The sequence below is a fragment of the Stigmatopora argus genome, chromosome 15 (assembly GCF_051989625.1).
Source record: "Stigmatopora argus isolate UIUO_Sarg chromosome 15, RoL_Sarg_1.0, whole genome shotgun sequence".
In the NCBI taxonomy this organism is placed as follows: domain Eukaryota; kingdom Metazoa; phylum Chordata; class Actinopteri; order Syngnathiformes; family Syngnathidae; genus Stigmatopora; species Stigmatopora argus.
Window position 1 is genome coordinate 12,711,475 of NC_135401.1, and position 24,186 is coordinate 12,735,660.

Sequence of the window (24,186 nt, forward strand, 5' to 3'; positions counted from 1 at the left end):
CTGGATACATTCATGCATGAAATATTCCATTGTAGATTTGGCTTTATGTTTTGGATCATTGTCCTGTTGGAGGACAGATCTCCATCCCAGTCTCAGGTCTTTTGGAGACTCCAACAGGTTTTCTTCCATAAATGGTCTTGTATTTGGCTCCACACATCTTCCCATCAATTTTAAGCATCTTCTCTGTCCCTCCTGAAGAAAAGCAGGCCCAAACCACGATAGTTGCTCAGGGTGATGAGCTGTGTTGCTTTTACGCCAAACATATCGTTTTGCAGAGAGTGAATTAAATAGGCTGACGCTTTTAGGCAATGATGAGATTACAGCATTTTTTTTTTTGTATTTTTGCGTCCTCTAGTGGCAGTTAGCTCTAGGTGAAACTGCACAGGTATAATTTGAGCAATACTACATACTATAACCTGCATCAATCTTGGTTTTTAATACAGGATGCACAGAAATTGTGCTAAGTGGTAAATGTAGTCGTGTGCGTATGCTTTTATCACTCACGAATGCATCCTGACTTTCTTTACATCTGTGGCTCAACAGAAAATGAAGAGCACCGAGTCTGCATTTCTGCAATATTTGGATTCAAAGGGGGATTTTTTTTCAACAAAAAAATGTTCATTAATACTTACTTTTAATACCTACATGTTTGCTATTTCTCCAGATTTTTTTTCAAAAATATTTGATTTTAAGATCTTTATTTTTCATTAATTTCCTGAATTTTTTCCTGTTCCTTTTACCTTTTTTATTTCATCAAAAAATATTTAAAACCAAAAATATTTGCATTGATACTCAAAAATACGGGCGGCCCGGCAGATGAGTGGTTAGCATGACAGGCTCCTGGGTCCTGGGTTCAAATCCATTGCATCTTCTATCTGTGTGGGTTTTCTCTGGGTACGAAAATGTATGATAGGCTGGTTGGACACCCTAAATTTCCCCTTTGTATGAGTGTGAGCATGAGTGGTTGTCTGTCTCCTCGTGCCCTGCGATTGGCTGGCCACCAATTCAGGGTGTCTCCTGCCTCATGCCCGAAGTCAGCTGGAATGGGCTCCAGCACCCCCTGCGACCGTTGTGAGAATAAAGTGGCTCAGAAAATGAATGAATAAATACTCAAAAATACTAAATATACTGTTTTTGATACATATAAAAATAAAAAAAATACAGTTCCAATAATAATAAATAAATTAACCAAAAATTAAATGCAGCAAGCATCCATTCATTCTTTCGCTGCCAGTCCTCCAACTTGGAATTGATTGGACATCTGGTGCTCTCAATAACAGCCAATGAGTAAACACGAAAAATGCCAAAATAATCTCCACTACTGTCTACAAATGCACCCCCGTGACCCTCGTGAGTATAAGCGGTTCAGAAAAGGAATGAGTAAATAAACAAACATGTATAGATACTTTTGCAATCAAATATTGTATTACAACATTTCAGTAACAAGACTTACAATACTTTATGATAGCAGTTTTTATATGATTTCAAGGTGCAGATTGGAGTAGGAGGGAAGGTTTTCTTGGAAAGTAGTAAGTGTAAAAAGGAAGCAAGGCAGTAGGAAATTAAGAGGGTGTGTCGGGGAAGTTGGAGAGAGAGAAACATGAAGTTTTACATTCCACAATGGGACTTTGGATCCATCTGGAAGCCTTTAAAGGAGTGGGGAGGAGACAAGGTGGAGTCATGACTAGCAGTTGTTGAATATGTAGGACATATAAAATGAGTGAACAGGGTCATTGCTAAGATACTTTAATGAATATTAAAAAATAACAACCATTATAAGGAGATAACCAATGGGTTCACTGATACATGGTTAAAAACGGATTTAAAAAAGACATTTAGTTCTTTAAAAAAAAAAAACACAACATATGGCCAAGACTAAAGATGAAACTTGACCACATTTAACGGCCACTTCCTGTCTAACAGCTAAGGAAGTCAAGGCCAGAGCTCAGCTGACTAATATTTTCCCCTTATTTTTGCCTTTTTCAACCCTTCTTGAATAAACAAGAGGAAGGATCAGGGGGGAGTGCAAGGCACAGAGAAGGCGGGATTTGGGTGAAGCTGAAAGCAGAACAGAAAAAGTGATTGAGCACTCTTGCAGTCAACTGCAAAAGTTATGATGGAAGACAGCGTTGATTCTCAGGAAAGAGGGTGAGTCCGAGAACATTGAGATTCTATTCTTTAAAAATCTGCCTAAGAAGCTGCATTTTGTCATAGCAGACGTGTGTTTTAAGTGGAAGAAGGGGGAGTTATGTGGGTGGATGGAAGTCAGCAAGCCACAGCAGGAAAAACAGATGTGACTCACGAACTAATAAATAGGTCATTGGCTGCAAAAGATCAGCAGTGATGGGTTTACGTCATCACATTTTTACACTGTTACCCATTGATCTAATTTGTAATGTCATCTGTATTAATGTCAGTCATCTTTGTTATGAAAATCCTGATATTGGAACATTGTCTGATCCATAAGCGCCTTTTGACCACCGTAGAGATACATTTCTTCGACCAATGCCGAAGACAGAAATCTTTGCAATGTCATCTGTACTAATATCAGTAATCTTTTCTAATGAAAATCCTGAAATTGGAACTTTGTCTAATCCATAAGCACAATTTGACCACATAAGAGCTATTTGTTCGACCAGTGCCGAAGACAGGAATCTTGGTAATATACACACACAACTACATGAGCTGGATTGTTTACATCGATGCTTGAAGTTCCCTCGCGGCCCAGCGACTGAGTGGTTAGCATGTTAGCCTCACAGTTTTGGGGTCCTGGGTTCGAGTGTGGATTTTGCATGTTCTTCCCAGGCCTGAATGGGTTTTCTCCAGGTTCTCTGGTCTACTCCCACATTCCCAAACCATGCATGGTAGGTGGGTTGGACACTCTAAATTGCCCCTAAGTGTGAGTGTGAGTGTGAGTGTGAGTGTGAATAGTTGTCCGTCTCCTCGTGCCTTGTGATCGGCTGGCCACCGATTCAGGGTGTCCCCCGCCTCCGGCCCGAATGTCACTTGGGATAGGTTCCTTAAGGTAAATGTTGGCCAGCAGATGGCACCCAATTATCTCTAACTTGCTGCATTTTGGGATTCCATTTTCCATTGTAGTACCATTAATCCACCTGAAAATGTCCCTCTTTCGCCACGCAAAAATGAGCTAATTGGCTCAAATAAGAACCGTACATGAGTAATGCGTACAAGACAATTGAAAATAGCAACTCAAGTCACACAGAACCCAGACAACACAATTTGTTCCAATATCAATAGTAATGAATTCATTTTAAGTTATTACTATGCTAATTCAAAAGTCAAAACCTCATTTGACAACCGTACATGAGTAATGCATACGAGCCAATGAAAAATAGCAACTCAAGTCACACAGAACACAGACACCACGATTCGTTCCAATATCAATAGAACACAGTCAAATGGATTTGACATCTAACACCGTCATTGGTAGCTAATAACTGATGTATGGCTTTATTGCGTGTTAGTAAACTACTTTTAAATGATTATAATTCAGACAGGAAACTTCAAGCCAGATATTTTAACCATATGTATAGTTCTTATACGTAATCACTTGGGCTATAAACTAAGTCCCCTTTGATAAAACACTGATCCAAATCTGAAAATTTCTCTAAAGTGAACAATTGTTCATTGTCATCAAATGGGTCATGAGCAAACAATGCACACAGGGGAGTTGTCTCCTAAGGCATACTAAAGTCGGGACAACTTGCCAGTATGGAATTCATGACCTTCTCCTTGTCCTTCGCAGGCACACAAACAATCGGACAGGAGCACACAGCACCCCCTCCCTCCCCCCTTTGAGGCCATATCGACCTAAGCCTCCTCCTCCAATCACAAAGGCCTCTCCTTCTAGACCTCCTCTCCCTCCATCCACTCCTTCGTCACTTCCTTTAGTCTCCTCTCCTGCTCTTCTTCTCCCCTCTAGCCCACCTCCTCCATCTCTCCCACAACCTCTCTCCCCAACCCCACACAATGTGTCCTCTGACAACACTGAGCCAACTCCCTGCTTAATTCCTCTCCCCTCACCCACACCCCAGGCGGTGTCAACCTCTCTCTCCTCCTGCCTACCTTCGCCCCCCATCATTTTGCCACTTCCCTCAACACCAAAGTTGAGCCTTGTTGACCAGTTGGTGGGGAGCAGCTCTGTATGGCTTACAAAAGGACTCAGCCAAGAACACATCACATGCATCCTCAAAGAGGAAGATGTTGGGGTGAGAAACTCGCCGTCATGTTTTCCTGTTTACCAAAAATGTAGACATTTTGAAGTAAGACTTGTCATCTGATTTTACCAAGTGTTTGCTTTATTCCCAAACTCCTGTCTTTCACATGGTTTACCTATACTTCAATTTTGAAGATGGGCAAACTATTGTAAACATTTACACAAGCAGATTACGCCAAATGAAGGAAAGAAACATTGGTCGGAGTCTTACTTTCTAAGCTAGAATTTTAAAGTCATAATGTCAAATTTATACTGAGAATTCTGCCATACGATTGACTGGCGACCAGTCCAGGGTTAGGGTGTAATTTGCCTCTTGCCCGAAGTCAGCTGGGATAGGCTCCAGCACCCAAAGACCCTGACCAGGATAGGTGGTGTCAAAAATTAATGAATGGTACTCAGAATTCACACTTACATACTTACTTAAGTAAGAATCCTGCCAGTGTTTTTTTAAGTCAGAATTTTTACTCTATTCTCAGAAATCCGTATTTAATAGTGAAAATATTTTCTATAATATTTTGTGTGGAACCACCTGATGGTGTAGCGCACGGGTGTCAGACTCGGGTTGGTTCGCGGGCCGCGTTAATGTCAACTTGATTTCATGTGGGGCGGACAATTTTAGATATAATATTTAGATTTTTATTATATAAATGGATTAAAAGAACTGGATTAAAAGCCCTGAATATTCAGTTTTTAATTTTAGCTTTTTTAAATATATTTTTTGATTTTACAAAATGATTTTTGAACTAAAAACACAGAAAAAAGCAATGGAGAAATTGCAATTATTGATTTAAAAGGGGGAAAATCAGGAAATGTAATATACATCTATACTCTTCATTTTAATTTGATCCTAAAACAGAAAGTCGGCACTCATGATTTACTTTTCCGGGTCACACAAAATTATGCGGCGGGCCAGATTTGGCCCCCGGGCCGCCATTTTGACACATGTGGTGTAGAAGTACATTCGCCTGACTTTGGTGCACGCAGGCGTGGGCTTCCCGCTGATGGAGGTATGATTGTGAGTGCGAACGGTCGTCCGCCTCTCTGTGTCGGCTGGGATAGGCTCCAGCAACCCCGCAACCCTTACGATAATGCACGGTATGGAAGATGAATGAATGACTATCTTGTGTTAATAGACATGAGCATATTTCTGAGCACAAGGATCCTGACTTTCTCAATTTAATTGCGATGCCTAATATTACAATTTGGATGTAATTTTATTTTCATTTTTTTACCATTCACAATGAAGAACTCAAACCAATACCCAAAGCCATATTCCTCACAGTTTGTAATGTCTGGCAGGTCTTCTTGGTTCACAGCACAGAGGAAAATGGTATGACGCTGTCGGTTCGTCTGACTGAGGACCAGGACGCGTTGCCAGTAAATAACCTGGAAATCAAACAGCACAAGTCATGTATGTGCAGGCATTTATATTTGTATCTAGCCTAGGAATTTTAAAGGTATATAAAAAAAATATCGATACTGAGATGGTGCATCCAGATATAACATTTATTGTAAAAGTATCCATACATAATTTATTGTAAATCAAGTACCTCAATTCAATTTAGTACTAGATCTGAGAATATGAGAGGATATTTGTGCATTTTCCTTCTTACTCAATGGTGGACATTGAGGGGATGAAATGTCTCATCCATTTGAAGTGGATGAACCCCCTTTGTTTGCTACCCCCCTAATTTAATTAATACATTATATATATATATATATATATATATATATATATATATATATATATATATATATATATATATATATATATATATATATATATAAACCTCTTTCAATAAGTTTTTCAAATCAGAGTAATATAACCAATTTAAGTCTCTGAGTTTAAATTGGTTATATTACTCTGATTGAAAAACTTATTGAAAGAGGTTTAGGTACATTTTCAAAAGCTACATGATTGAATGTCTATCATCGTTACTTGCTGAGTTCATAATAAAAAAAAATACCATTATTATTGATTGTAATTACAATGGATTAGAAGCAAAAATGTGGCAGACCCCACCAGTAATTCTTTTTCCACAGTTCTTCACTTAGACGGTTCCATTCTGGTTTTTGATGACATCTATAAACTTATCTCCTTCTACTGTGTCAGCAGGTAACAGACACGCACACACCATGATGAACTAGATGGGAAAAATAAAGTGATAGCACACAGCCTAATTAAGTAATTAAATCACAGTTTGTAGAAGGACTGGGAGCTGTTTTTAATACAGTTTGTTTTAGTGAAGCCCTACGGCTGATTGGCGACCAGTCTAGTGTGTACATTTTTCTTCTTTATATTTAATTATGAGAACCCTACTCTTAAATTAAGGTACCGACAATAACATTTGTTTTTAAGTTAAGTTTGAAGCATATTTATGTATTTCACTGAAGTCACATTAACTCTCATCCTTATGTATAATTGAATTTTTGTTTTTAAGTATATAAATTAATTGTACCTGACTGCATACTCCCAGCGAAGTAGTTGCTGTGATGTAATGGTAATAGAGCAACCAATCACTTTATAGCATTGTGTAATATTGTTTGCTCTTGTATTAAAACAGGGACATCCTGCCTGCAGAACTGAAGTTACCCCAAGCCATTTCATTGGCAACACAGAAAGAGGAGCTAGAGATAATCTCTGCTATCTGTACAGGTAAATACAGTATTTGCTGTATATAATATACAATTTAGATTCTTAATGATCCCATTTACTTTGATTTGCTTTGTACTTTGTGCTTTTGCCTTGTAAGGATAAGCGGGACAGAAAATAAATGAATGAATTTGTAAAATTAGGTGTTACATTTTCACCTCAATATTCATTCATCATCCCAATCACATATTCATACATGGGTCGTGGGATTTAACTTAATATCAATATTTAAAAAATATCTTTTTCTACTACTTTTTAAATGAGCTTAACACTAGTAAACGTCCAATCCAATCCATTTGAACCGTGAGGGTGGCTGCCATCTAGCTACTCTTCCAAAATATAGAAATATCTACCATTACACTAAGAAATAGTGCAAATAAATAATAAAAAATCATAACAATACATTTCTGGTGACTTGTGTTTGTGCAAAAGCAATCAAATATTGTATCCAATACATTTCAGTATTGACACCTTCAGTATTGTTACATTACATTTTTGCACAGTTTCTACAAGTTGATCATTATCTGTCTGTCTGTATTATAACTATTTTGCATTTTATCTTGTTTCTTGCAGACTTTTGGACATCAGATATTAATAAGAACAAAAAACAGAACCTAGATTTTGATCAAAGTCACAAAAATGAGTACATGTACATCAACCCAATCACTTTGTTTGAAAAAGAAGAAACCAAGCAGCAAAATGACTTTTCTGAGTCCAAACTGCTAATTAACATGCCTGAAAGCATAAACTCTGACTTGCTCAATGGCAAATCTCAACCAAAGGAAAACAATCAGGTCAAAAATCAGATAAAAACTAACTCTAACCAGGACACAAAATTTAAACGTCCTCCTCCCAGGCCTCCTAGCCTAGGATCAAGCACTGGAATGGGCTTGCTTTTTTCATCTCCCCCTTTAGAAAAAAATTGTTCTCCTGCGGCTGACAAAAAAGAGGAAGGAAGGGTTGGGGGAGGAGACAAACCAGAGAGGAAGACAGCATTGATGTCACCCCCTCCAACAAGGCCTCCTGTCCCCCTGCAGAGTAAAGCCCACCCTTTGCTACCTCCTGCTCCTCTCCGACGAACTTCTTCAAAGAGCAGTACAGATGGTTGTGAAATGGGCCAAAAACCTTTGAAGGGACCTGAAAAACAATGTGAGGGCCTGAAAGAGCAAGCATGTCTTTTAGATGATGGTGATGAACTGTTAAATACTACACATCAAGCGGAAGCTAAAACAGACAATATGAAGGAGAAAGGGGATGAAACTATTCCAGGCAAGAATAAAGAAAAGGATAAACAATTTGGTTGTCCATTAGTAGTCAAAGGACCCTCACGACCGATACCTCAACCAAGAAAGAAACTAAGTCCATCAGACAGGCCCGAAAGTGGGTTGGCCAATAAGAATGTTGGGAAAAAACTAGGTCCTCCCTCCCCAGTAAGAAGGCCAGACGTTTCACTCTACTCTCCCCAGGGGTGCGCCATGATTGGAACAGATCCAGACACCTGTTCTAACAGCAGCACTGAAGACGAAGGAGTGACGAACCAGGAACAAGATCAAAACCATAGGTGGGTACAACTAAATAAATGCAAGGAATCTGCCCTACGATTGGCTGGCAACCAATTCAAGGTGTAACTTGCCTGTCCGGATAGACTCCAGCATCCCCTGCGATCCAAACCACTTCACCTCAGAAGGACTTCACCTCAGAAGGGTCGTGGGAGCTGGAGCCTATCCAAGCCAACTGTGTATATATATATATATATATATATATATATATATATATATATATATATATATATATATATATATATATATATATATATATATATATATATATATATATATATATATATATACATATATATATATATATGGTGCTCGGATGATTCGCTGAAAGACGAGCGGCCGTTCGGCCGATTGACCGTTCGGCGACCTGTCCCTCTGTCAAACATCCGTCGGCGAAACGTCTTTCAGCGAATCATCCGGCCACGATGTATATATATATATATATATATATATATATATATATATATATATATATATATATATATATATATATATATATATATATATATATATATATATATGTGTGTGTGTGTGTGTTTATGTATATATATATATATATGTGTATTTATGTGTATGTATGTGTGTATATGTGTGTGTATGTATGTGTGTATGCGTATATATGTGTATATATGTATATCTATATGTCTCTCTCTCTCTCTCTCTATATATATATATATATATATATATATATAAATATATGTATATATATATATATATATATATATATATATATTCTTCCAATTGTTTATTGCTTATGTGTGGCTGTTATCAAAGTTGGACAAGTCATCAAAGGACTACATTTACTGTACACATTTATTTTAGTAACCCATCGGAAAACCGTGGCAGGAAAATAAAGCGGACGCCAACCACCATCATTTTGGGTAAAGCACGGTCCCGCCTGTCTACTGTTATTACCGGCCTCATCAGTCACGACCGTCGCCTCTCCCAACGCATTGTGGAGCTGGCCAGGGATCCACTGAGCTATTTTGGTAACCTGGTAAATGCGTTATCTTGAAATATAACGGTATACATGTTTCAAAACTGCCAAGACACAATTTTCATTTTTTTTTCCAATGTTGAATTTGCAGGTCAAAGAGTACCAAGCGTTCAGCCTTGAGACCATGTCCAACCACTCCACCACCACTGAGCTGTTGCAGGAGATCAGGCAGATGATGACTCAGTTAAAAAGTTACCTGCTGCAGAGTAGGGAGTTGCAGGCCCTGCTGGAGCCACAGCATCAGTATTCACAAGAAAGTCTGGGTATAGCGTTTGTGGTTGGATTTAATTGTTTACCTTGCCACGTTTGCAGATATTACACATGTCAACGACATATGAGATTATGCAAAAAGTTTTGCTCTAGTTCAGATGTGTCAAAAGTTCAGCCCGTGGGCCAGAAATGACTTGCTAGTGAGTCCAATCCAGCTAATTCATCCCGGATGTACAGAATTAATGCTTTTATTTTCGCAACAAGGGCGCTGCAAAAAACAGAAGTTTTAGAGTTGTGTGATTAAGTGTTTCCATGACTGCACTTTGCTCAATTTCCTTTCCGCAGTCACACTCGTTCATCCACCCCCTGCTGTCAAAACAGCGCCTTGAATGGCAGAGTTAATTAACAACCTTAAAATGCCCCAAAACTGACAGGAAGTAACCAGGAAAAGGCCAAAAATCAGCAGGAACCAACAAACAAACAAGAAGCATCCCAGAAGTCCCTCAGAATCCATAGGAAAATGACCCAAAATTTACCAAAGTGACTTGCAAGTACCCTAAAATAGAAGTGAAAAAAAGTGATGCAAAATTAACTCAGTCTGCTATTGACAACGATAGAGGTCCAATTCACTTAATCTGGCTGTGGATGCTCATATATTAGTGCCATTGATGGCGCTAGACGTCCAAACCAATAGCATTCGTTCATTTGCCCCCACAGTCAAAATGGATTGGACGTCTAATGCGGTCATTGGCGGGAACTAATTTAAATTTTGGGGACAAAAATAAACTGGTCCCGCCCCCATTAGACCTAGTTGGCATTAACATGGCCCGTGAACCAAACTAAGTTTGACACCCCTGCTCTAGTTCTTATTATGTCTACATGACGTATGATAATTTTATAGCAATTCGTCCATTTTGGTGTAAATTAGAGAGCACATAGCTCCCTTTCACTAAATTGACTGAGATGTTTCCAATCATATGTTTTGTGTACCCTATTTACATATAAAGTGAAACGTTCAGAATGCATGTGGTTTGCAATATATGTCTTCTTGCAGACAGACACTGAAAGTTTTATTTGTACATTAACTTTGTAGAGAACATTGTCGAAGCTGCTCTCTGTAAGAGCGTATTGAAGCCGCTGAGAGAGCCTATTTACCGTAATCTGGAAAAACTGCACACCAGTAATGGTAACCTTAAGCAACTAGCACAGAACCAGGTATAGAAAAATATTTCCGCTCTGTACTTTAATCATTATATGCTCGACTGCACTATTAATTCACTCAATCTTTTCTGAGTTAGTCTGTAGTTCTCAGCAGTACCACCACAGCTCTGGGAGTCACCACCGCTGTCCCAGAAGCCTCAGCTATGGAGAAAATAGGTGTGAAACTCAGCAATCTGCATCTTGAATATTCCCCTGCAAAGAAAATTGACATATTGCTGAAGGCCTGTAAAATCATCTATGACTCCATGTCTATAAGCTCTCCAGGTAAGGAAAACTATTTATTGATAACACTGTTTTCATTATTCACTAAACACATAACACCACCATTTGTAATAAATGCATTAATTAATGTTTATGATAGGCCACAGAGATGGCTTTTCTGGCGCTACCCAAAAAATGATACTTATCAAAGTGTCATACCATATTTACCTTTAAGACTTTTTATGCCAAGCGACTTTTTAGGTCATTTAAAATAACTTAAGTATATGAGCAATTTTGATTCGAATTATTTGTTTTTATGATTTAACTAAGTGTGGCCCGGTGACGTGAGTGGTTAGCGCGTCGGCCTCACAGTTTAGGAGCCCGGGCCTGCGTGGGTTTCCTTCGGGTACTCCGGTTTCCTCACACATTCCAAAGACATGCATGGTAGGCTGATTGGACACTCTAAATTTCCCTTAGGTATGAGTTTGAGCGTGCATGTTTTTCCGTCTCCTTGTGCCTTGCGATTGGCCGGCCACCGATCCAGGGTGTCCCCCGCCTCTGGCTTGGAGTCAGGTGGGATAGGCTCCAGCACCCCCCGTGGCTGTAATGAGGATAAAGCGGTTCAGAAAATGAGATGAGATTAACTGAATCGGTGGTGGATTATTGGTGCAGGCAGCATGGAATCGATTCCCACTCATTGGCTGTGTGATTGTGAGTGTAATTGGTTGTCTGTAAGTCTCTGTGTGTGCTCGGTGACTAACTCGAGACCGGTTTAGGGTGTAGTCTCTCACTCAAAATTGGCTGGGATAGGCTGTAGGACTCTGACAATGATAAGCGGTGTTCAAAATAGATGGATTTACAACTATAATTGTTATTGTATTTCCATATTAGCACTTGGGAGGTCCGGCAGTCGAGTGGTTAGCGCATCGGCCTCACAGTTTTGGAGTTCAGGGTTCGACCCCAGGTCGTTTCTCACTGTGTGGAGTTTGCATGTTCCCCTTGGGCTTGCGTGGGTTTTCTCTGGGTACTCTGGTTTCCTCCTACATCCCAAAAGCATGCAGGGTAGGCTGGTTGAACATTCTAACTAAATTGTACAATTCCTTTAGACTGGAAAATGCTTGTCTCAGTGCCATTGGCAGCACTAGACGTCCAATCCATTTTAAGTAGTGGTAATTTAATGTAATACTCCTGGCAAGAACTGAAATATCTGGTTTATAAAGTTTCACTGTTTAATAAAGGAACCATGTGGTTGCGGCCAAAATTTTCCACTTTAATTGTGTCTGTCATCTCGTTGACTGCCATTGATGACACTAGACATTCAATTCCTTTTGACTGGAAGGTCAAGATGGATTGGACATCTAGCGCTGTCGGTGGCCGCCAATGAGTTCAATGCATGCCCTCTAACTCATGCATAAGAGTTCAATCTTATTTTGGATTTACACTTTGAGTAATGTACCCCATGAAGTAAACATAATTAAATCAACAATCCTCCCATGTGGTGATAACATCTGCATTATTTTTATAGGGCGGGCCCATGGCGCTGATGACTTCCTGCCTGTAATGATGTATGTCCTGGCCAGATCTAATCTGTCAGATTTACTGCTGGATGTGGAATATATGATGGAGTTGATGAACCCTGCGCTAACAATAGGAGAAGGTACAGTACACTGGTGACATGTTCCTTTTAAGTCAATTTGACTATCTGACACACCTTTAATATTTTTTTATATGTATGCATATGTAGGGTCATATTATTTGACAACCACATACGGAGCACTTGAGCATATTAAGACATTTGACCAGCAGAAGACAGCCCCACGTCATTTAAGTAGGGAGATTCAGGACTCCATCCAACGTTGGGAGCGACGACGCACGCTCAACCAGGAAGGCTCGGGCCAAAGATCTGTCCAGGTAAACATACTCTAATATTCTCAAGCTTTAACTAGTACAAGCTAGTACATAAACAGTACAAGCAACTTTAAATCTCCACACTAAAATATACTGTGGAGCATTACCAAATATAAGACGGCGTATTAGGGGTAAATATAAATAAAATAGGCTTACATGAATACATTTTTAATAATACGACTTTGATATTAAAGTTGTAAACCTTTCTGAAGGACTATTAGACAAAATTGACATAAACCAATATAAAGCATACAGTAGGTCATGGTGATTTGATAATAACCATTCAATTTTATTACCACTGTATAAATGTTAATGGTTGTAATACTTGTGTCTGTGGGTGCTGTGTAGGACTTTTTGACAATTTGCTGTCCTGATATTGGAAGTAATCCCAAAACTCTGGGCATCGTTCCGACAACCACGATTCAACAGCTGACTGAAGAATGTGCTGCACGCTTTGAACAAGGTAGATATATGTAACTTGTGATTAAAGTTCATTATTGAAAAATGCTCAAATGTTCAGCAAAACTTCCTAAGATTTTTTTTCTGTTTTGTTACTGATTTTGATGCAGAACATGTTTTTTTTAGCAGGTTTTTGTTGGTCAAAAATAGGGGTTTGTCAATGTTCCCTCTAAACTGTCCGCTTGCGCAATTGCGCACTATTCTCGTCTTCTCTGCGCAGCAGCAATCATATGGCGTGCAGTAAATAAAATCCAAACTTTTTTTTTACCCCTTTCCCCATGATGGCGCCATTTACGCGGCAGCCAGTGGCAGTAGCTCTGTCCACTCTTATGTTTTTCGTGTTTTACAGCATGTTTTACATGAAAAATTAGAGGGAACATTGACATGCACCTGCTTGTGGCAGGTGTGATACTGGTGTGCCCATAGCGAGCAATGATGATGTCGCTCACACTGGTACTCAGTGCGCTCAGGGAGGTTGTCTTTCTGCCCAGACCAACGAAAAATTAGAGGGAACATTGGGTGGGGTGGGTTCTAGGAAAACAGTCTGAATAATTCCAACTAATGGTCATTTATATTGTAGACAAAATTTATTTATATGGAATAAATACCCTTTTCTGTCCTGCAGATTCATACATGCTCAGCATTCATGACGATGGTGTCCGTCGGCCACTGGCCCCTACAGAACTGGCGCTGAGTGTGAAGAACAAATGTCAACCAGGAGCATATTGTTTCATCTATCACCCCTTAGATCACGGACCGATCCAACAAGCATCTCCTGGCCGCATCTGTCCCAGTATCCCACCCCCCCGACCACCTCCACAAAGTACTTTCCAAAACATTTCAGCAGACAATATTGAAAAGCCTAAAACAGAAACAAGTCTGATTAGCTGGTAATTTTTTTGCACATAACTGCAACACTGGTGCTGAATGCGATCTATAAAATTTGCTCTGATTTGGTGCCTTGACAAACAAAGCATGGAATTATTTCCTGACTTTTGTTTCTGTTCAGGCCATCTGTTTGTGCAATGTTCAAATATAGTAGAAATTGACAGCTGTGTGAAAAAAATTAACATGGGGTCTGGAACTCCTTTGTGTTAAAATACGTTGTTGTAACTGCAATATCACCATTTTGTTGTAATGTATTTCAATTTTAATAAATCTACTTCTGACAAGCCATGCTTGTACCCCACCTTTCCACAAATGTGAATTGGGAAAGGGTTCAAATCAGTAAGAACAGTGAATGAATATTTAATAAGCATCTGATGACACTAGACGGCCCGGCGACTTGAGTGGTTAGCACGTTGGCCTCGCAGCTCTGGGCTCCTGGGTTCAAATCCAGGTCGGTCCACCTGTGTGGAGTTTGCATGTTCTCCCTGGGCCGGCCTGGGTTTCCTCTGGGTACTATGGTTTCCTCCCACATTCCAAAAACATGCATTGTAGGGCTGACTGGACACTCTAAATCAGGGGTACCCAAACCGGTCCTCGAGGGCCGGTGTGGGTGCAGGTTTTTGTTCCAACCGTTCTAGCATAAACAGTTTGACCAATGAGATTTCAGCAGAAAACAAGAAGCACCTGACTGCAATCCACTGATTGCACTTGTAGGACACCAGTTTGGTGAAAAGGTGTCCTCTTTATGGGTTGGAATGAAAACCCGCACCCACTGTGGCCCTTTGTGGAATAGTTTGTAGACCACTGCTCTAAATTGTCCGTAGGCATGAGTGTATGCATGAATGGTTGTCTGTCTCCTCGTGCCCTGCGATCGGCTGTTCACCGATTCAAAGTGTCCCCCGTCTCTGGCCCGGAGTCAGCCGGGATAGGCTCCAGCACCCCTCGCAACCCTCATGAGGATAAAGCAGTTCAGAAAATGAGATGAGAGAGATGAGATGAGATTAAACACATTAAACTGTCCACTACAGGCAGTGTCACCCTTCAGGAGTTAAATATAAGTACATTCATTGAGGAAAAGGCAAGCTGCAAATGGAGATTATTTCCTCCGCCATTAGAGGGGAGTCTCTGCCTTCGGGAGATTAAATAATACTACAGAGAGGGTTTTAAACGTCCAAAAAACATTAAACATAAAAAAATATCCCTACATTGCGGTTACTCACTTATTGCAGCAGGTATTGGAACCTATCAACTGTGATAAATGAGCGTATGACGAGTGTAAACAGAAGAAATTCAGTAGCATATATGGTTTTGCTAAAATGTTAAGAGCTCTAATCATCTACCCATACTTGTGACTAGTAGCTATGACTTTGAAGACTTTTGTATATCAAGTTAGCATATGAATAAATAATTTATATTGATATTTTCTGGTTACTCCAATTTCCTCTGACATTTCAAAAGCATGCATGGTAGGCTGGTTGGACACTCTAAATTGTTCCTCAGTATGAGTGTGAACATGAATGGTTGTTCGTCTCATTGTGCCCTGCGATTGGCTGGCCACCAGTTCAGGGTGTACCCTGTCTGATGCCCAGTTGGCCGGGGTAGGCTCCAGCACCCCCAAGACCCTTGTGAGGATAAGCGGCACAGAAAATGAATGAAAATTTCGTATAGATTATGGATTACTAATTTTAATAAATTCTAAATGTTTTGCATGCATTATTTATATGGTTGACAGGAGGATCCAATTGGCTAACTATCGAATAGTGATAGGGACATCTTGAGACCAACTGGTGATACTACTAGAGCATATGGAATCCCATTAATAAAGTAAATCATTTCAAATTTGGAACCATTTGCGAGCCAAAAATGTGGTTTGCTTGAACTGGCCTACTTATGGCAATAATGGCGATAGACAATGTCCGTAGAAGGTGTTTTATCGTTTTGACAATTAATATCCCCATATCATAGAGCACTATTAAGCTTCATTATATACTGTTTTTCAGGTGATAATTGAAAAACAATCTAACCCCATTCATCCTCAGGTGACAATTTTGTAGCGTACTAAACATTAGGAAATCTAAGAAAAACTGTTTATGGTGGTATCAATAACAGCTTGTGCAGTCTGGCAAACATCTCCTGCAGCTGCATCCTGTTGGCCAAACTCTGTATGTCTCTCTCGTCCAACAGTTGTCTCTCAGCATGAGTAAGCAGCTCGATAACCTGAGATACTGGCAACTCGTCTGCCTCTTCAAGTGTACCTTGAAATGTCAAGACTGAGCTGCTCTTGACTGTCTTCGTAGTTAAAAGTTTAGCTCTGTATGGATGAGAAACTAATAGCCTGGGAGGCAAAGAATTAAGAGGAGGTGCTTCACTGCAAATGTCCAATCCATCCTGACGTTGCCATTTCCCGTCCTTGATGTCCATTTTCCCGGTCTCCTGTCCTTCCAGCTGAGGGTGGGAAAAAGCACAGTGCTCCTTCTAAATCTTCAAGATTGAGGTTTTTATTTTTTTTCCTTTTAAATTGTCAATATTTTTTTTGATTTATCAAACTTTCAAATCTGTTAAAAATATAGGCCTAACCTGCGTTTGTGTGCGAGGACAGTGACAAATCTGATTTGAGTATAGTTGCTTTGTCTACGTTTAAATAACAAAGATAGTGAAAGAAAATGATTGGCCTATATCACAGGTGGCAAATCTGGCCCACCGCATCATTTTGTGCGGCCCGAGAAAGTAAATCATGAGTGCCGACTTTCTGTTTTAGGATCAAATTAAAATGAAGAGTATAGATGTATACTAAATTTCCTGATTTTCCCCCTTTTAAATCAATAATTGTAATTTTTTTCTGTGTTTTTAACAACAAGAGCGTTTGGTAGCATTCATAGGGCCACAATGGTGATCAGGCCTTTTACACTGACCTTTGACTTAATGTGGACTGGCATAAAAAATATGTCTATGCCCCTGCCTGTGTACCTGCAAAGTTTTCAGTCTCAGCAATATTTTATCCAGTTTCTCTAACGCAAGTTGCCCAGCGTGGTAGGTGACATCTCCCCGAGTGCTGTGTGTAGGCCTCTTAGTGACAGCATCGTTTTCACGATAGTCCACCACACTGTCCTTTAAGAAACACAAAAGACACTCATGCTTATAACCTCGAAACAGATTACTTATATATTTAGGTAGAACTCACCATCCATGTCCAGAAAATATTCTCCAGCTCCTTCCATTTGAGGTACAATTCAAAGATCTCAGAAAGCTGCTGCGCATCGTTGCATATCTATAAAAACACAGTTCGGTGAAAAATTATTAGCCACCTTCTCAAATTCTCATTTAAAAAAAAAGATAGTTTACCTTCAATAAAGTTGGTTCATAAAACAAATGTAATTATCAGACAAGGATAACATGCAGTAAGGTGATTTTATTTATTAGAGGAACAAACAATTCAACATTACCTGGTCTGATGTGAAAAAGTAAATTCCCCTGAACTCTACTTGTTGGCCCCCATAGCTAAAACAATTGAAATCAAACATCTTATCTATCTTATCTCCCAAGAAATGTAATGTATGGCGATGCATATCATCCCCGTTTGCAGCAATGTTTAAATTCAGCAACTTTGGAGGTAGAGCTGTGTGACATGGAAAAAAAACTCCAATCACAATAGGGGCCATTTTATATCATGAAATCGATGTTCCACGATCAAACCTTTTGAATTACTTGGTAGGCGGCCCAGATGCCGCATGGTTAGCATGTCGGCATCACAATTCTGGGATCGAGGATTCAATCCCTGGTCGGTCTTTACTGTGTGGAGTTTGCATGTTTTTCCTGGGACTGCGTGGGTTTTCTCCCACCACATCCCAAAAACAAGCACGGTAGGCTGGTTGAACACGCTAAATTTCCCCTAGGTATGAGTGTGAGCGTGAATGGTTTTCCGTCTCATGGTGCCCTGCGATTGACTGGGCACCAATTCAGGGTGTTCCCCTTCTGGTGCCCGAAGTTAGCTGGGATAAGGTCTAACACCCCCTGCAACCCATGTGAGGATAAGCAGTTCAGAAAATGAATGAATTTGGAAAAATTAGAACATTTTTTTTACATATTTTCCCTCTCGTTTATTTTGAATTTACATTAAACTAATCTGCTAGAAATGTTATTTATATATATCGAGTAGTGCAAAACTATTTAGAAATGACTATAACCCTTGCCAGACTTTTACTTTTTGCTTATTTTGAATGTGTTCTTGAATTCTCTTGATTATTGCATTTTGTTGTAGCTTTTTTTTTTTGATATTTTGTCCAACTTCATTTTGTAATACAAGTTATTCTACAGACATCTAGCATCCACAGCACATACATCATTGTAAGGGCACAGCTTCCAGAAAGGACAGACTTCAACAGACGTTAAATGCTACTGAAAGAAATAATGGTGGGAAACTGCCTGCTCAGATATTTTCACCAGGTGATGCAATAAATATCATCAAGTCACATTGAAAAATGGATTATTTCCAGAATCTGTGACATTAAAAACTAGTACAGTGGTTTAAATTACAGTCATTAATCTCTGTACATGATACCTCATTCAGTGCAGGACAGCGCTGTCCTGAAGATGGAGATGGTTGGCCAAGAGAAAGAAACTGAGAAATAAAACACACAAATATATTCAAGTATGAGAAATTCTGTCACTCCCCCAATTAGCTTATTCAATTCTCAATAAGAATAAATAAGGCAGGTGGGGTAGCGCGTCAGCCACGCAGCTCTGGGGTCCTGGGTTCAAATCCAGGGTCGGTCGACCTTTGTGGAGTTTGCATGTTCTCCCCAGGCATGCGTGGGTTTCCTCTGGGTACTCCGGTTTCCTCCCACATTCCAAAAACATGCATGGTAGGCTGATTGGACACTCTAAATTGCCCCTAGGTATGGGTGTTAGTGTGCATGGTTGTCCGTCTCCTTGTGCCCTGCGATCGGCTCTCCACCGATTCTGGGTGTACCCCGACTCTGGCCCGGAGTCAGCTGGGATAGGCTCCAGCACCCCTCGCAATCCTAATGAGGATAAAGCGGTTCAGAAAATGAGAAATGAGATAAGGCAGGTGCCAAAGTGTAAAGTATTGAAAGTCTGCGGTTAATAGATTTCAACAACACATAATAGTACAGTAATCCCTCGATTACCGTGTCTTCATGTATCCTGAATTCACTACTTTGAGATTTTTTTGCCGTCATTAATTATCTAATAAAAATAATAATTTTTGTAAAGTTCATAAAAATGTTAAAATCCATGCTGAAACTCGTAAGCGGAAGCCACTCTTGCTACGACGACTCAGCACTGAAGAAAAAAAAAAGTTATGATAGGGGTGACCCTACTTTGTGGATTTTCAATGATCGTGGCCATGTCTGGTCTACATTAACCGCGATATTCGAGGGATTACTGCAAATTCATTAAATTGTGTTTAGCTAATTAAATAGTAGAAACTTGCTCACAGCGTGAAACAATGAGGCTTGCTCATCTTGCATGGACAGCAGTATCCGTCCTTGATGTCTCAGGAAACCAACCAGCCACTGAAGTTGTCTAATAGAGGTGCAATCAATCACAGGCTCCTGAGGAATCTCAAATTTAATCTAAAAAACAAACCGCAGTCTCAACTTTCACACACAAATTATGACTTATTCTTACCCGTACAGGGCACACACTAAGCTTGGCTACTATTGCCAATGCTAGACATCCTATCTATTTTGACTAAGGGGAGCAAATAAACTTGCGTCAGGGATATATCACCGTATTAATACGGTGTCATCCCTCAATTTGAAGTATCTTAGTAATGCAATCATGTGTTTCCTGTTTCAGCAAAAAAAACCTCATTGGTTAAACTATGCTTGATCGGTTGGAACAAAGACCACTGCAGCCCTTGAGGACCGGTTCGCACATCCCTGAGAAAGCCAACGGAAGAGCAACTCTATCACGACAATTTCAAAAAATGAAATACAGGACGCTAGAATTTTTAAAATTTTGCATGTTGTAACTTGGAGTTTCTTTTGTATCCAGAGAACATTTTTTACTTGAGTCCTTTTGTAACTTGAATATATCATTTGTGGAGACATTTGTAAGTCGAGGTACTACTATACCTAAATAAGATTATCCCTTTGTGATTACTCTGGACACCCAACATTGGAAATTTAATGTACCATATTTTCACGACTATAAGGCGCACTAAAAAGTCTTAAATTTTCTCCAAAATAGACAGGGCGCCTTATAATGCGGAGCGCCGTTTGTAAGCTCTGAAGCCTGACTGAGAACACTTCTTGCCGACACGCTTCTTATATAGAGAGAAGGCGGACGTGGGTGGGGTCACACGCTAAAAGCACGCCCCTACAAGGTACCCATATATAGTGTGGGCATGTTTATTGCAAAACAATTTCGGTTTGGTTTCTAAAGCCCCCCGAAGTAGCGGTGAAAAACCAAGTCACGAAAATGAACTCTGAGCTTGCCGCCATTCCCAAAGGCTTAACTAAAGCGCCAGGCTAGTTATGCCACTATTTGCGAATGGATTGTGGATGCCTGGACAAACGTGTTTGCGTGCACTGTTGTTAAAGGCACTAACAACAGATGCTTGAAAACCGCTGGACTTCGGCATCAACACAGCTTTAGGAAGGGTGGCAGGCAGCGCCACTGGGCTAGTTACGCTAGCTACTATTTGCGAATGGATTGTGGCCGCCTGGACAAACGTATAAAACTCAGCGTTTTCGATGACTCATTTGGACAATTGTTCAATTCGGACACAGAAAATGAGGCCTTTGATGGATTTGTGGGCGATGAGGACGTGAGTACATTGTAAAATGGCTAAATAAAGTACAACCAAACTCAAGTTTTGCTTCTGTTGCATTTTTAAAAACGTGTTTTTAGCGTGTGTCCGTGTGTTTAAGCTGGTGTATGTTTTGCCATGCCTGTCTGCGCCTTTAAAAGCGATGCGTCCTGTGTGTGTGTAAAATACAGAAATAGCACTCGTTACTGGCAGTGCACCTTTAAATGCGGTGCGCCATATAGTCGTGAAAATACGGTAGGTACTTAAATTTTATGTCTATGTTCAGTGAATTTAGTTTTCACGGATTGTATAATAACTAAATTATGTGAAACAAAAGGAACACAGTGCTACTCTATTGGCAGACTTACGAGTACTGGAGGAAGTAGCGTTTTGTCCAGTTGTTGTACTCGGCGGATCAAAAGTTCCTCTAGTGTTCCAGCAGCGAGCAGCCAGCCAAATGCCAAAAGGAGTTCCCTGCTTGAGACTCCTTCCACCTTCTTATCATATAACCAACCAGCATAGTAACCACTCTTCCATAGGCCTGTCCTCACCAGCATCTTGCACTCTGAAGTAACTACACAACATAGACACCGTAGAGCAAGGGTGTCAGACTCGGGTTGGTTCGCGGGCCGCGTTAATGTCCACTCGATTTCATGTGGGCCGGACCATTTTAGATTTAATATTTAGATTTTTTTAATAAATGGATTAAAAGATTTGGATTACAATCCCTGAATATTCAGTTTTTTATAGATCTAAAACAATGTTTATTTTAGCTTTTTTTTTTTAAATATATTTTTAGATTTTACAAAATGATTTTTGAACTAAAAACACAGAAAAAAATGATTAAAAAATTACAAGTATTGATTTAAAAGGGGGAAAATCAGGAGATTTAATATACATCTATACTCTTCATTTTAATTTGATCCTAAAACAGAAAGTCGGCATTCATGATTTACTTTCCAGGGCCACACAAAATGATGCGGCGGGCCAGATTTGGCCCACGGGCCGCCACTTTGACACTTGTGCCGTAGAGGAAACTTGATCAGCCCTGGATCAACTAAAGGCGATTATAAATCAAACAGATCTATACATGTGTAAAACTGACCATTTTTCGTTTGGGTCCAGCCAGTAGAGGACACATTTTTTGACTGCAGGATGTTGGCTAGCAGCTGCCAGAATTCCTCTTCCTGGAAAATAACGGGCAAAAAAGGGTACATTGTGAGTGCATAAGTATATCAGATATGAACTGAACTAATAAAGTGAACTGAATAGATAACAAAACAGTGAATAGAAATCGATTTTCTGAATACTAGAAATATGGCTAGAGCTGGCTGGGATAGGCTCCAGCACCCCATACGACCTTTAAGCAATAAAGGATTAAAGAAATTATTTATTCCTTTCATCATGTAACTGCAAAGCAATGAGTAGTGTACAATACAGTAACTATAACTCATTAACTGCCATTGAAAGCGATAGACATTGGTGTTGAATGATTTTGTTTCTTCATTGGTATTAGTGGCAATAGATGTCCATCCAGTCTAATTATATTTAACCCATTAACAGTTATTTGGCATTGGCATTGAATGATCCCGGTTCGGGCGGCCCAGTGGCGCGACTGGTTAGTGCGTCGGCCTCACAACTGTGGGGTCCTGGATTCAAATCCATGTTCTCCCCGGGCCTGCGTGGGTTTCCTCCGGGTATTCTAGTTTCCTCCCACATTCCAAAAACATGCATGGTAGGCTGATTGGACACTCTAAATTGGATGTGGGTGTGAGTGTACATGGTTGTCTGTCTCCTTGTGCCCTGTGATCAGCTGGTCACCGATTCAGGGTGTCCCCCGCATCTGACCTGGAGTCATCTGGGATAGGCTCCAGCACCCCCCGTGACCCTAATGAGGATAAAGCAGTTCAGAAAATGAGAGGATGATCCCGATTCTTTACTGGCATTGGTGGCGATAGATGTCCAACCAATCTAGTCAGTCTGGGGCAGCGATCAGTTTTCCCAGATATAATGGATTGGACGACTAGCGCCGTCATTTGCTGCCAATGAGTTAAGTAGTACATACAAGTAACCTGTTGGTGTACTACAACAGGGTATTGGCACCTACCGCTTTGTGCTCAGCAAACTTCGCCCTTCTAAAAGTCTCCGGCGCAGGGACGTGCAGGACTCCAGTCGACGCCATTAATTTACACAAAGTTATTATCACCTGCTTTATCTCCACATTCGCTTTGTGACGATGCATCATTCAGTGAGTGCAACAAGCCTCCAAATGAAACATGAGACACAAACGACTTCCTCTATATTCGAAACTCTCAGCAAATTGAATTATGTAGCATTACTGCCCTCCTTAGGACAACCATAGAACAGCAACTTTATACCACATGTATTCATGTTTTATTTCATCTTCTTTCATACAGATACAGGGATAAAATATTAGAAAATGATAGCTACACAAAACCCCATAATGAGTTAAGAGGTATTGAGTATGAAATATGAGACTGTTATATTTAACACTAAGCACACTAGGCAGGAAGTCATGATGCATTTTTATATCATCATAGCTCATGCAAAAGTCAGATAAACAAGGATATAGCATTTGTAATTATTCATCCATTCCTTTTCGATGTCGCTTTTTCTCACAGGGGTGCTGGAGCCTATCCCCGCTAACCATGGGCAGTAGGTGGGGGGCAGGAAGGCAGCCAATCACAGGGCACAATGAAACAAACAACCATTCTCACACACACATTCATCCCTACAGACAATTTAGAGTTAGACCTACGATGAAGGTTTTTTTTAATGTGGGAGGAAACCGGAGACCTCAGAGAAAACCCACACAGGCACGGGGAAACCAGGCAAACTCCACATAAGAAGGCAAGACCACTGTATTGAACCTTTGATCTCAGAACTGTGAGGTGGACGTGCTAACCACTCTGTCATCGTGTCACCTTTTGTGATTAAAAAAGTATTGTCAGACAAATTTAGTTATTAATTCCGCAAAATTTCAAGGCAACATGGTAGTTAAGCAGTCTTCGAGTATGAAGAGGAACATGGAGTTTTTATTTTGTACCAACCCTCTTT

The 24,186-nt window shown here is 40.1% G+C and overlaps 2 protein-coding genes across 3 annotated transcripts; one reads left to right on the plus strand and one right to left on the minus strand.

Moving 5' to 3' along the window:
- The first annotated feature begins 1,931 nt into the window (after positions 1-1,931).
- On the plus strand, positions 1,932-14,619 carry rin3 (Ras and Rab interactor 3). Of its 2 annotated transcripts, XM_077621237.1 has the most exons (14): positions 1,932-2,148; positions 3,767-4,229; positions 5,537-5,648; positions 6,281-6,353; positions 6,802-6,893; positions 7,464-8,451; positions 9,272-9,446; positions 9,538-9,709; positions 10,750-10,871; positions 10,955-11,141; positions 12,604-12,735; positions 12,823-12,989; positions 13,335-13,449; positions 14,071-14,619. In XM_077621237.1, exons 1-14 carry the CDS (start codon positions 2,114-2,116, stop codon positions 14,337-14,339), a joined length of 3,102 nt encoding a protein of 1,033 aa, XP_077477363.1. In that variant the 5' UTR covers positions 1,932-2,113; the 3' UTR covers positions 14,340-14,619. The 2 variants fall into 2 exon arrangements, 1 of the variants encoding a protein (XP_077477363.1); XR_013305249.1 differs by lacking the exons at positions 13,335-13,449; positions 14,071-14,619 and adding an exon at positions 11,970-12,042 and having other exon boundaries at positions 12,823-12,968.
- Positions 14,620-16,002: 1,383 nt separating this feature from the next.
- tedc1 (tubulin epsilon and delta complex 1) lies at positions 16,003-23,418 on the minus strand. The gene is made up of 8 exons (XM_077621238.1): positions 23,216-23,418; positions 22,214-22,295; positions 21,477-21,682; positions 19,790-19,927; positions 18,892-18,951; positions 17,515-17,601; positions 17,301-17,441; positions 16,003-16,778 (listed from the first exon to the last, which is right to left on the minus strand). Exons 1-8 carry the CDS (start codon positions 23,351-23,353, stop codon positions 16,422-16,424), a joined length of 1,209 nt encoding a protein of 402 aa, XP_077477364.1. The 5' UTR covers positions 23,354-23,418; the 3' UTR covers positions 16,003-16,421.
- Positions 23,419-24,186: the final 768 nt, after the last annotated feature.

What these genes read in the sequence shown, in the direction of transcription:
- rin3 (XM_077621237.1), top strand. Translation starts at nt 2,114, where the DNA reads ATGATGGAAGACAGCGTTGATTCTCAGGAAAGAGG. An exon ending in GTTGATTCTCAGGAAAGAGG is followed by an intron (nt 2,149 to 3,766) that starts GTGAGTCCGAGA and finishes TGTCCTTCGCAG; the next exon opens with GCACACAAACAATCGGACAG. An exon ending in AGCAACTAGCACAGAACCAG is followed by an intron (nt 10,872 to 10,954) that starts GTATAGAAAAAT and finishes TTTCTGAGTTAG; the next exon opens with TCTGTAGTTCTCAGCAGTAC.
- tedc1 (XM_077621238.1), bottom strand. Translation starts at nt 23,353, where the DNA reads ATGATGCATCGTCACAAAGCGAATGTGGAGATAAAGCAGGTGATAATA. An exon ending in ATATTTTCTGGACATGGATG is followed by an intron (nt 17,442 to 17,514) that starts GTGAGTTCTACC and finishes TGTTTCTTAAAG; the next exon opens with GACAGTGTGGTGGACTATCG. An exon ending in TGAGACTGAAAACTTTGCAG is followed by an intron (nt 16,779 to 17,300) that starts GTACACAGGCAG and finishes TCCCACCCTCAG; the next exon opens with CTGGAAGGACAGGAGACCGG.